Source organism: Aegilops tauschii, chromosome 2 (assembly GCF_002575655.3).
Source record: "Aegilops tauschii subsp. strangulata cultivar AL8/78 chromosome 2, Aet v6.0, whole genome shotgun sequence".
Lineage (NCBI taxonomy): Eukaryota > Viridiplantae > Streptophyta > Magnoliopsida > Poales > Poaceae > Aegilops > Aegilops tauschii.
The window spans coordinates 10,810,686-10,824,620 of NC_053036.3; the positions used below are offsets into that span (position 1 = coordinate 10,810,686).

General features: G+C 41.3%; 1 protein-coding gene across 1 annotated transcript; it reads left to right on the plus strand.

The window, feature by feature from the left end:
* The first annotated feature begins 3,119 nt into the window (after window positions 1-3,119).
* Window positions 3,120-4,643, plus strand: LOC109754157 (uncharacterized). The gene has a single exon (XM_020313083.2). The coding sequence runs from the start codon at window positions 3,120-3,122 to the stop codon at window positions 4,575-4,577; it is 1,458 nt and encodes a 485-aa protein (XP_020168672.1). The 3' UTR covers window positions 4,578-4,643.
* Window positions 4,644-13,935: the final 9,292 nt, after the last annotated feature.

The window sequence follows — 13,935 nt, forward strand, 5'->3', positions numbered from 1 at the left end:
TGAAAGATTAGTAGTAAAGCATGCTGTAGTTATTCTCATCATCACTGATGAAAACATAAGGGCGCATACCTTTTCCTTGTCAAGGAGTGGTGCCATGCTTTCTCGAGTGAAGTTCATCCGGAAAAGCTCAAACAATTTCCACCGTCAAACTTTGCTAGAGTAGAGTGCACATATACTCGATGCCGGAAAGGTGTGGCTACTCCCAGGCTTACACACACCCCTTATCTCAGCCGTCATGTGGTACTGCGATTCTCACAGGAGCCTGACTCGTGGCACACCTCTGTGTTTGACTTTTCGTAATCAGCTTTCTATGCTGCAGCAGACTGACAGCACATGGAGCCAAGTATCAGAATTCGTGTTAATGTACATGTACGCAAGTGAAGAACTGTCCCACACAACACAAGTAAATTTAGTTGGGATCTCAGAGCGAAGACAATCTGCTATGAACCGTGTAGATAGAAGTGTACCCACACCCGGGAGTAGAAAAGTCACTAAAATATGTACGTTTATATGGAAGTAGTATTAGTTTCGACTTACCTACTGTGAATGAATATTACAAATACGAGTCAATGTTTTGATGTCGTTTGGATAGTTGGCTGTCATTCTCACATGCTTTTACTAGGAGCACAACTTGTGTTTTCCATGGCGTACTAGGCCAATATACAACACAAGTAAATGATGTTTATAAGGCTACATGTCAGCAGCCATGTGTCACCCACCCTTGAACACGTCGCAGTTAATAGTTAGGATACTTTTAAGTGTTGGCTTACGTTTATACCGAGTATCACAGATGAAACTCTCAGCATACCTTAAGGACATGTGGCACCCTCCGGTTGACCCCTGGCTGAATAGAACCATGCGGCGACACTCGGCTTACCCCTATGCCGTGAACAGCCTATGAGGAACTCAGTTTATATTATGGACACATGGCATCTGTAGAAGTGCATGACCTTTTGGATTTGATACAATGTACAAGTATATGTTTAAGCCAATGCAACCAAAAACCCAATCTTATGAAAGAGACTAAGTAATACATTTATACGTCAACAACACCTTTCGGTTGACCCCTGGCAGAAATGGAAGCTGAGCAGTGTCCCTTGGCATACTCCTATGCCGTGAACTGGCTATGAGACACTCGGCTCATATGTTGGATACGTGTCACCTTCTGATTGACCCCTAGCTGAAATGGAAGCCGAGCGGCGACACCTAGCTTTTCGTCTGCTGGCCGTCAGACATCTTTAAGTTGCCGAGAGCTGCTGATTTATATATACTTGCAAACCGTTTTCTGAGTCCCTGATAAAAACACTCGGCTTACGTCGCTTTGCCGACATGGGTGAAGCCGAGTCAGCTTTGCTGGGTGTAACACTGGGCAAACTTTTTGCCGAGGTGTATTTGGCCTTTGCTCTATTTCTGATACTCGGCATTATGTGTTTTTCTTGTAGTAAAGATAATTAAAATGTACAAGCTGGCATGTAATAACGATATTAATTTGGGCCTACCTACTGACGTTTGGGCAGCTGGCTTGTCATTCTCATATGTTTTTGCTAGGATCGCAGCTTGTGTATTCTATTGGGTACTAGGCCAATATACAATACAAGAACACCTAGTTTATAAGGATAGATGTTAGCAGCCGTGTGTCACCCACCCGTGAAAATATACAATACAAGAACACCTTGTTTGTAAGGATAGATGTTAGCAGCCATGTGTCACCCACCCGTGAAAATATACAATACAAGAACACCTAGTTTGTAAGGATAGATGTTAGGAGCCGTGTGTCATTCACTCGTTAAAATATACAATACAACACCTAGTTTATAAGGAGAGATGTAAGCAGCCGTGTGTCACTACAGGATTTTTTTTTAAGCCGAGTACCCAATACAATGGGAGGATGACACCCACCCTTGAACTCGTCGTAGTCAATAGTTTGGGGACTTCCCTAATTTACGAAGAACCTTTTTGAGACTTGGCACAGGCTAGTCAATTTATCCAGACGCCAACAAGACCGACCAGCAGTAGTTTTCGTTCTCCATCGTCTTTTTGCTTGCCATGGAGGCTGCCATATGTGCCGTCACAGGTGAAAACATGAAGAAACACACACAAACACCAGCTATATATCTAGCTAACCTGCATATTTCAGACTAGATTACATAGAGAATTAACACTCGGCGACCCTTATCTTAAATTTTCTTTTTTTACTCGCTTGGCTTGCCTTTCCAGGAATAAGCATGCTATAAGAAAGACGACCGGTAATGATAAGATTGACTGTACAAGACAACCCCGACGACAATGAGGAGCTCTCCAGTGCCACTGCTGAGTCCCAGGGCGGGAGTTATTGCTGCCGTGGCAGGCTATATTGCACAGCATCTCCACCCCACACCCAGGAGATGAGTTTTATTGAAATTTCATAATGTCCGATGCTTAGATAATTAGAACTGATAATTGCTCTAACCCTAATCATTACGGGGGGCAACAACAATTTCATGCAGGCAGACGACTCCTAGTTTCAAACAGCAAACAAATCAAGTCTCTATCGTCCGAAGTTGCATCATACTTTTTTTACTTTTTCCATTTTTTGTAGCAATGTGAAGAATGCACATGGTGCAACGGATTTCAGTTAAAGACTAAACTACCATAAAATAAGCCACATATATACTGGTTGCGTTCTGAAGGACTAAAGGAGCAAAAATGTACAAACAAAATGGTCAAATCTCCTCCCAAAGATTACTGAAGCATTGAGTGGTGATCCTCATCTTCATTGACCAATATAAAAAATGGAGCATATTGTTTCCTTGCCAATTTGTTGCGCCATGCTTCTCAACTGTCGTTCATCTAGCCCAGGCAATTTCCACGGTGGTACTTTGGTACAGTAGAGTACACACATAAGTATAGAAGGAGTCAATAGAAAAAAAACTAATTTGGACCTACTTAATGTGAATACTAAAAATACTAACCAATTTTTCCCTGCTGCCTGTGCACATATAAGTGCAGAAGGGTGGCTGGACAGTCTCAGCCAACCTCGTTGCAGCTAAAGTCATCCTTGCTATGCAAGACTTGGCAGAAGCCAGCCCAGTTAAATTTGTCCAGAGACCAAAAGGCAGATTACCTCATCAATCTCAAACATGGAGGTTGCCAAGTCTGTAGTTGCAAGTGAACTGGTGAGCCGGTTCATCTCCTTCCTGATGAACAAGTACCAATCCTCCAGCCATGCACAGTCAGAGGAGAAGGTGCTGGAGAACTTGCAGCATCTCCTGATGAGAGCTTGCACCATCGTCGAGGAGGCAGACACACGATACATAACCAACTCCGGGATGATGATGCAGCTCAAGACGCTCTCAGAGGCCATGTACCGAGGATACAGTGTGCTGGATAACTCGAGGTACCAAGCCCTCCAAGATGGTGCGTGCATTGACAAGGTTAGCAGCAACAATTCATCTAGCAGCAGTTTGTATTTAGCCAAGCGCTCACGAACAACAACTGATAAGGGCACACACCTTGAGTCGCACAGTGCCTTGGAAAGTTTAGAAATTGCTATAGCTGACATGGTAGAATTTGTTGTGCTTCTGGGTGGATGTGAGCGCATGTCTCGTAGGCCATACGACGTTTATCTTTACACCGACAACTTCATGTTCAGCCGACATGCTGAAAAGCAAAAGCTCTTGAGCTTCTTGTTGCAGCACAACGACCCTCACGGAGATCATGCACTCCCAGTTCTCCCGGTCATAGGTGGTCCAACAACTGGGAAGAAAACTTTGGTTGCCCATGTGTGCGGCGATGAAAGGGTTCGCTCGCGATTCCCTTCTGTATTGCACTTAGATGGAGACAACATTATGAGCATACTTGACCATGGAAGGACCATGGAAGGAATGTTGTTGGTCGTTATCGAGTTTGCTTCTGATGTAGGGGACGATGATTGGAAAAAGTTTCGCTCATTTTTCATAAGAATAGGCAGAGGAAGTAAGATAATCATCATAAGTAAACTAAAAATATTAGGCAGGTTTGGATCGGTGAAACCAATTTTCCTTACTGTTCTATCAAATGATGAGTTGAGGTACCTTTTCAAGGCATTGGCATTCGGGAGCATAGACCCTGCAGAACATCCACGGTTAGTTCAAGTAGCAGATGAATTTGTGAAGGTGTTGAACAATATGCAAGGTTCACTTATCGCAGCAAATTCATACGCGGATGTGTTGAGAAAAAATCTCAATGTTCGGTTTTGGCGTTGCACATTGGACAAGGCAATAAGATTTCTTAAAAGAAACCTATCCATAGATGGTGTGCAACCAAGCACGCGTTTAGCACAAGGTCATCAAGTGGACATAACAGACTTTGCTTTGCATCCACTTAGCATGACACGTTATACAATTAATGTTTCAATCAAGGAGGAATCACCAAGTGTGACATTGGGGGGACTTATAGTAGATCCAAGTGTTAGACCAGAAGGAGACTTTATTCTAACATCATGGGAATCAAGGTTACCCCCTCATAAATCATTTGTTTATTTTGCTACAAGTCATGCTCATGACACATGTGAAGGTAGTGCTTTGTTAGGTAGGAAGCGACGAGGAGTGCCAATTTAAGAGTTTTTTTTTGGAGCTCATGTAATGTAACTCTTGTTGTATTTTTTTGATACATGGTAAAAGAAACCTATCCATTGAACTAATTGTATTACAGATCTCAATGGCCGTACAATAAACTTGTATTATGTTGTATCAGATCCAACAATCCACCTGCTCTTCTTAGACATTGTGAACTAAATGTACTATAGTTCTCAGTAAGTTGGCTTACTTACTAATGAAACATAAATTAAACAAAGGGGTATATGCATCATCATCATCGCATAGTTGTGACTAAAATTTACTACGGTTGGTACCATGTTAGCATACACACTTGCAACGGACCAACCAAAAATGCTGGTATCGCTCCATGTAAAAAGAGGATTAAGCTCTGCGTGTAGTGTGGATTAGTAAATGTTTGCAAAATTCCTAAAATTGAAATGGTTTTGAACTCAAATTACCGAGGAATCCATTTCAAAGAACTCGCAGGGCACCACGGTGTCACACTAGATTCACAATGCACACATTGCCACTAGCGAGTCACTCATGGTCCACCTAGCACAGCGCCTCACCTTCATCCCACCACCGTGGTTGGGTTTAGGGAAGAAGGAGAATGGGGGAGTCATCGCCGGTGGATTTTCCCATCGGACAGAATTGGTTTTGTTTCCTGCTAACTTACTAGTTCGCTAGGTCCCACATGTCAATGGAGCAACAAGCTGGGTCGATGTTCTTTCAGCCAAGATGGATTGTGATGTGCCACTATGGCTCAAATTTTGTTGGCCAAGCTAGATAATTAAAGGGATAACTAGATTTATGCCCCTAGTTGTGTCCCACCCGACTGTTTTACCCCTAATTTCCAAAAGTCACGGGTTCTGTCCAAGTCACTTCGCTCCTCTTATGCTTTTGCCCTTTGACCATTTGACAGTCAGTTTGAAGACCTCATAACTAATTCATACCAAATCAAAAAAATCCAAATAAGATACCAAAATGTTCGGAAAAACATCACCTATATGTTAGTGTCATTTGCATTCATGACCAAAGTGTTGGAAAGTGCCCATCCGAGTTTTTGCTCTTATAATACCACCATGAATAGTAAAATATAAAAAAAATTCAAAATATTCTTAAAAAAATTGGTGGCAAAGAATGACAAATGTTTGAATTGCTTGCTAAGTTTCATTAGGGAACAACATTCGTGGAAGTCATGGCAAAAAAACAATCTATTTTGGAGTGTTGATTGTTTTTTTTGCTACGACATCCACGAACATGATTCCCTGATGAAACTTGGCAAGCACTTAAAACAATTGCCATTCTTTGCCACCAATTTTTTTTAGAATTTTTTCATTTTTTTATATTTTACTATTCATGGTGATATCATAAGAACTAAAACTCGGATGGGCACTTTCCAAAACTTTTGTCATGAATGCAAATGACACTGACATATAGGTGATATTTTGCCGAACATTTTGGTGTCTTATTTGCATTTTCTGATTTAGTATGAATTAATTATGTAACGCCCATGATGCGGCTATATCTCCCACGTGTCGAGGCACGACTTAGAGGCATAACCACGTTATGGTCTTGTCGCAAGAAGGGTCATCTTCACACAATCCCATGTAATGAACAAGAAAGGGATAATAGAGGGTTGGCTTACAATCGCCACTTCACACAATACTTAAATAAAGCATACATCATTCAGAGTACACACATAGGTCTGACTACGGAACCAAAAGGAAAGAAGACAACCCCAAATGCTAGATCTCCGATCGTCCCAACTGGGCTCCACTAGTGATCATCAGGAAACGAAACATAGTAATGACCAAGGTCCTCGTCGAACTCCCACTTGAGTTTGGTAGCATCACCTGCATCGGTAGCATCGGCACCTGCAACTGTTTTGGTAGTATCTTTGAGTCACGAGGACTCATCAATCTCATCATCTTGCAAACTTGGGTTATGTTGGTACCTGTACGCTTAGCTCATCCGGTGTACCCTGAGAACGAGATCGCGCTACTCCTATCAGGCTCGGTCGGTGCATCGGGAGGTCTTGCTGGACTTATTTCACCATTGCCGAAATATCTTGTAACCGGGATTCCGAGTCTGATTGGGTTGTTTCGGGAGAAGGAATATCCTTCGTTGATCGTGAGAGCTTGTGATGGGCTAAGTTGGGACACCCCTGCATGGTTTAAACTTCCGAGAGCCGTGCCCGCGGTTATGTGGCAGATGGAAATTTGTTAATATCCGGTGGTCTCTTTTTAGTGGAGTCCGGGAAGTGAACACGGTTTGAGTTATGATTGAACGTAAGTAGTTCAGGATCACTTCTTGGTCACTTCTAGCTTCACAACCGTTGCGTAGTTTCTCATCTTACTCTTATTTGTGTATGTTAGCCACCATATTTGTTTTGCGCTTACTGCAACCCCACCTCATTACCACATCCTACCCATAAGCTTAAATAGCCTTGATCTCGCGGGTTTTGAGATTGCTAAGTCCTCGTGACTCACAGATACTACCAAAACAGTTGCAAGTACCGATGATACCGATGCAGGTGATGCTACCGAACTCAAGTGGGAGTTCGACGGGGACCTTGGTCATTACTATGTGAAGTGGAGATTTTAAGCCAACTCTATTTACCCCTTTCTTGTTCAGTACATGGGATTGTGTGAAGATGACCGTTCTTGCCACAAAACCACAATGCGGTTATGCCTCTAAGTGGTGCCTCGACACGTGGGAGATATAGCCGCATCGTGGGTGTTACAAGTTATGAAGTTTTCGAACTGACGGTCAAACGGTCAAAGGGCAAAAGCATAAGAGGAGCGAAGTGACTTGGACAGAACCGGTGACTTTGGAAATTAGGGGTAAAACAGCCGAGTGAGGCACAACTAGGGGCATAAATGTAATTATCCCATAATTAAAATATCCTCTTAAAAGATATATGGTGCTAATGTCGAAGAAACACCAGTTATGATGGGATTTATGCTAACTAATCGCCTTGTAGTGTAGTATATTAAAATTTGACCAGAAATTGCCATTTTCTTGGCCTTTGTAAATGAAAGACTATGGGTGGGTTGCTAACAATACCATCTAGGACTTTCCTTGCCACAACATTTTCTAGATGGGCTGCCTAATTCAATAATGCTTCATATTCTATGGCTGGATTGTTGTGTGGTGAGCAAGGTGTAGAACATACATGGCCTAAGACTGGACAATTTTTTTCATCATTCACATTCTTCCACTTATCAAATCCATGCACTGTGAATGCATTATATCCAACTTTTGCTAAGATATTTCTTCTGGGAACAATGTAAAAATAAAAAAATGCACGATGATGACATCTATGTACTCTAGCCCTGATGGCAACTGACTAAAAAAATTATATCAGAAGCAATGCTGCTGGGTTACGGCCCTTTTTACCGGAATCTTTATACTATTTCAAATTGTGTAGACTAGTTCTTGGGTTGGGAGGATGCAAGACAACGTAGGTAGTTTTCAATACAATGCTTTACACTCTCATTCGGTCTATTAGACTGTGGATGATATGCAGAAATATAGTGTAGTTCACTGCCCATTCTCTTGAAAATATCCTGCCAAAGCTGACATGTAAATTATTGATGTTTGCTTGAGCCATTGTCCGCACTATAAATGGGTCAGATAGGGGGATAAAGTGTGCAAACTTTGGAAGTCTATCCACCATTTTCAGGTGAGTCCATACCATGTTAGGTATTTTAAGTGGGTCTACAAATCCAGGATGGGGACAACCCCCCTGTTTTTCTAAGAAGTAGGGCAATCAGTGACAAACTTGTCAACATGCTATTTGAGCCCTGGCTAGTGGAATATACCTTTGATCCTAGGGTAGAATGCTTTCATCCCTGAGTGGCCCCCAATGGCAGAAGCATGTAAAGAGTGAGGAGCTTTGTTCTCAGAGTGGTTTCTTTGCCTAGATAGATTCTTCCTTTATGTCTAATGATCCGTGAGTGTAGTGTGTTCTGATCAACATAGTGGTTTGGTGACAGTAACAGTTTTTCCAAAACATGATTTGCAAGTACAGTTCTACGTAGAATTAGCAATGTAAGATTGTTCCACTTCAGAGACATTGCCATGAGGGAATTTCTCCTGGAAAGTGCATCTCCAACAAATTTCTCTTTGCCCTTTTTATATTCTGGGGTGAAATTAAATTCCAATAGTTTAGCATAAGCTTGTGTTGTATTCCAGTGGTAATTTTCTGATCTATTATGAACTGTAAACTCTGGTGGTGTATTCTGACGATCGGGTCATTACCTAGGAAATCGTGTCTCCACCTTCTCAATGCAACAATGATATCCAATGCTTCCTTTTCATAGGTCGAGAAAGTAGCATTTTTGGGGTAGTGTGTAGAGATGTAATAAGCCAAGGGTCTGCCTTTTTGCATCATGGCTGCACCTACCAAGTAGAAAGGTTCAGAAATGTAGGGGAGGGCAAGAATTGAGGCAGTAATGAGGGATTGTTTCAGTTCCTGGAAGGCCTTTTGTCCTTGCAAGTGTCCTACAAAATTTGTCCTTTTAAGTGCATCATGGGAAGGCCTAACAATTATGCCAAAGTTCTTCACAAAACCTCCCGTAGTAACCACATTGTCCCAATAGTCCTCTAAGTTGTGAGGTACTAGCAGGTTCTGGCAATCATCAATTGTTGCTACCTTAGATGGGTAGCAGCTGCACCCCCTCCAGAAATAATATGCCCCAAATAGTCCACTTGGGAGATATCAAAGACACACTTACAGAGCTTAGCAAAGGATTGGTATTCTTGGATCAATTACAAGACTATTTCCAAATGTGCAATATGTTCAGAAAGTGACTTGTTGAATACTAATATGTCAAAAAAAATACAAGAACAAATTTCCTGATATAAGGCCCAAATATGTTATTCATTAATGCCTGAAATGTGCCAGATGTATTTGAAATTCCAAATGACATGACCAAAATTCATAATTGCCAAAGTAGGTCTTGAAGGCAGTATTTGGAATGTCAGAGTCATTCAGTCTAATCCGTGGTAGCCTAATATGAGATTCAAGTTAGGAAAAAACTCTAGCCCCATGAAATTCGTCCAATAGATCTTCTAACACTGGAATTGGTAATTTGTCTTTAGTTGTGGAAAAATTGAGTTTTCCATAGTCAATGCATAACCTTCAAGTGTCATCATTCTTCATAACTAGAATTGCTGGAGAGGAGTATGGACTTTCACTTGCTGTAATAATTTTGGATCTCACCCTCGGACCAACTTGTCTCTTCAATTCACCCCTCTGCATGTGAGGCACTTTGTAAATTCTTCTGTTAGGAGGAAATGCCTTTTCCTTAAATGGTATCTTGTGGTCACAAGTTCTCTTGGGAAGAAGGGCTTCTGGTTCCTTGAAAATGTCAATGAATTGTGGCAAGAGTTCCTGTACTTCAGGTGCAATAGATTGTTTCTCAGGAACAATAAGTGTTGTATCCCTTTTAAGTTGCAATACGTAACCAGGAGCTCCACTAGCTACTAACTTAGCATCTTCAGGAAACTCAATTTCAGTTGTTGTCGACAGAGTGTCATGAGTTGGTATAATGATATGAATTTCTTTGTCTTTTCCTTACAGTGATTTTCCTAGGGTTACATATAGTGAAATGCAACTGGGGTATGGTTGGCCATCCAATCACTGCCAAGTATTATATCATGACTTGGGAGGTCCAAAACCCTGAACTATTGCTGAAATTATATTCCACCAACAGTGAAAGTTCTTGTTCACACAAAATAACCTGACCAGAGCTTGCCTCCACTTGTCGTAGTGAATGCTCTTGTTTTATCATTTACAATTGTGTAAGATACTTGAAGAGCAAACTGAAGCTTTATAAAAGTAGAATTGCTGCATGAATCCACAAACGCAATAGCTTGTTTTCCCCCGATGAAAACCATAATAGAAATGGTGTTGACATTGTCAAAATGCATGGCTTGCAATGATATTTTCATGCATTGTTCTTAAGTTTGTGGTTGATCAGTATTATCTTGTTCTTCTAGTTCTTCTTGTTCCTTATGCTGGTCTGTGGGGTCTTCTCTAGTTAGGACATCTGGTGAAGGAGCTAGTTTACATTTGTGGCCATGAAACCATGCATCACCACACTGTTGGGAAATGTAGTAGAAAACGAAGAATTTCGCACCTACGCACACCAAAGATCTAATATGAAGATGCACAATGGGTTGGCATCACGATCATTACTGTCACCGAGTTGCAGCAGAAGAAGAACATGTCAGTGTAGATCTTACTTGGAGTCCCTCGAACCGTCGATGAACGATCCCTCGTACCGCCCACGAACAATCCCTCGAACTGGAGACCAAAAGCACGACCTCTCTATTTAGTTGCAAGCGTGCAACCTTCATGATCTGGGAGCGCTTTGTTGTCCAGAGCTAATCATCGCCGAAAAATTATAGGTAGGATATTAGAACCATATAGGGCTTCTAATTATGTGAGGACAAGAGGATTAGGCTAGCTCTAATTAGTCAACTAGGACCAACTAGAACTAGAACGGGAAGAACAAGAGGAGCCTCCTAAATTTGTGTGTTAAAAGAGCGCCAAACCTCGAGTATATATAGGCCACAGAGGAGAGCAATGGCTGCCACCAAGGGGGAAAGTTTCCCCCTTGGTGCACCTACTAGGGGGAGGAGGAGTGTGACTGCTCCCCGTCCATATCTGGCCACCTTCCTTATAGGAAGGGGTGCCTCCCCTCTTGGGCCCTTGTGGCCCAAGATGACTTCCACCTCTTAGGATTTAAAAGCCCGTTGATATTAAATTAAATATAAAATAGTTCTAAATACTATTAGATCATTATATATATAATTTAACATCGCCGGAAACATTTTTCTCCTATATACATTTATTGGTAATGCCCGGTATTACCCGATATTCACCGAAACCCTTCCGGTGACCCCGAAGCACTTCTGGATCCTCTCGGAACTATTATGGATATTAATGAAACAATTACACAATTATATTCTCATCACTCCCGTCCTACTAACACTCAGCAAATCATGATTTCCTTAAGCTTGTGACCCCAAAGTTTCAGAACTCATAGACATGAACGAAACCGTTCATTCAATGACCGATAGCGCGACCATGGACGTCCATATCAAACCCTACGAGCACACGAATGATATTCGAGTGAACCTTTGGTTACCATGTGATGTTCCCTTCGTTATACTTTACAAAACCCAGGATGCATCGGTATCGTCCTGAATCATCACTATGCTCACTATACCAAAATCCTCATTACCAGTTTTGTTCTTCTTTCTCGTTATTGTTTTCTAACATCCCCGTGACGTAGTCACCTATGTCTGGCCAGACGATGATGGATGCTGTCACACCCAATGGGCCCTAAGAATATCGGTCCATCGCCGGTGGAGCAAATTCCACTCTCGAGATATCCGGCCACTTGTCAAACTTTCGGATGAACCCATAAGTTGTCGTTATGATCAGCATGTTCCAGGTGGCGTTTGAGCAACCACAAAGCCCATCATACGGTAAGAAGTGACCACGATACTATCATTGCCTAAGGAGCAAAATCACACGTTAACACTCCGTGTTATTACTATTGATTACAAACGATATTAACTCAATTCATGACAACCAAGATTGGGTCAATTCAATATGACTGTTCTTCTAATGTCATAATCTCAATGTTGTTTTAGGACTATAGTTGCACTTAATGATATCCTGAGATCCAGAAAACGTGATCACCAACAACACCTGAGCTAGTCCCAAAGGCAAGACTAGGAACCTTTTATTTAACTGTTTATCGTTTCACACGTGCATATGAGTTTTCCGCTGAATCGCATATTCCAGGATCATAGAAGTTATAACATAGAATATAAAATCTATAATTCTGAACATGAAAATATAATAATACTAATATTATTGCCTCTAGGGCATATTTCCAACAGTCTCCCACTTGCACTAGAGTCAATAATCTAGTTTACATAGTCTCTTTAACACCTATGACTATCCGGTGTTGCTCATGCTTCGTTCATGCTAAAGCCTTCGTCATTGGATCTGACACATTCAAATCCGTGTGAATCTTGAGAATCTTCACATAGCCCTACTCAACATATTGTCAGACAATGTGATACTTGCGTTCAATGTGTCTAGACTTCGTGTGTGATCTTGGTTCCTTTGCTTGAGCAACAACTTCACTATTATTACAATAGAGAGCCATTGAATACATCACACTTGGGACTACACCAACTTCTTCAAGAAACTTCTTGATCCAGAACGCCTCCTTTGAAGCTTCTAAAGCTGTAATATACTCTGCTTCTGTCATAGAATCCGCAACAGTGTTTTGTTTGAAACTCTTCCAAACAACCACACCACCATTAAGTGTGAAAACATTACCCGATTGAGATTTATAGTCATCTATATCAGTCATGAAGCTAGTATCGGTGTAACAATTTACAACGAGTTCTTCATCTCCTGCATAAACCAGGAGCATGTCCTTTGTTCTCCTAAGGTACTTTAGAATATTTTTAATTACTATATAGTGAGCTACTCCTGGATCACTTTGGTATCTGCAACTAACACTTAGCGCATAAGGAACATCTAGTCTTGTACATATCATATCATACATGATGGAGCCAATAGCAGAGGCATATGGAACTCCACTCATTTGCACTTACTCATCAATAGTCTTGGGACATTGATTTCTGCTAAGTGTTATGCCATGTGACATTGGGAGAAACCTTTCTTGGCATTCCTCATTTTAAGCCTCTTCAAAACCTTGTCAATGTACATGCTCTGACTTAGTGCTATTATACATCTTGATCTATGTCTGTAAATCTTTATGCCCAATATATATGCAGCTTCACCTAAGTCTTTCATTGAAAATACACTCTTCAAATAGTATTTTATTGTGCCAAGATACTGATACGTCTCTAAAGTATTTATAATTTTTGACTGTTTCAATTATATTATCAATCTTGTATATTTTATTTGCATTTTTATGCTATTTTATATCATTTTTGGAACTAACCTATTAACCAAGTGCCTAGTGTCAATTGTTCTTTTTTGTTTGTTTTGATTTCCAGAAAATCAGTACCAAATGGAATCCAAATGCTACGGAACTTTTTGAGGATTTTTTGCTGGACATAAGAGACCCTAAAAGCTTTAGGAGGAAACCAGACGCAAAGTGAGGATACGACAAGGCAACAGGGCGCGCCTAGGGGGGTAGGACGTGCCCTGTTACCTTCTGGATCCACATGGCCCCATCTGACCTAATTCCACTTCTATAAATTCTGAAATATAGGGAAACCCGTAGAGAGCCACCCGAAACACTTTTTCCGCTATCGCAAACTCCTGTTCTTCCGCTACCCCATCTAGAGGTCTTTTCTTGTACTCTGCCGG

What these genes read in the sequence shown, in the direction of transcription:
- LOC109754157 (XM_020313083.2), top strand. Translation starts at nt 3,120, where the DNA reads ATGGAGGTTGCCAAGTCTGTAGTTGCAAGTGAACTGGTGAGCCGGTTC.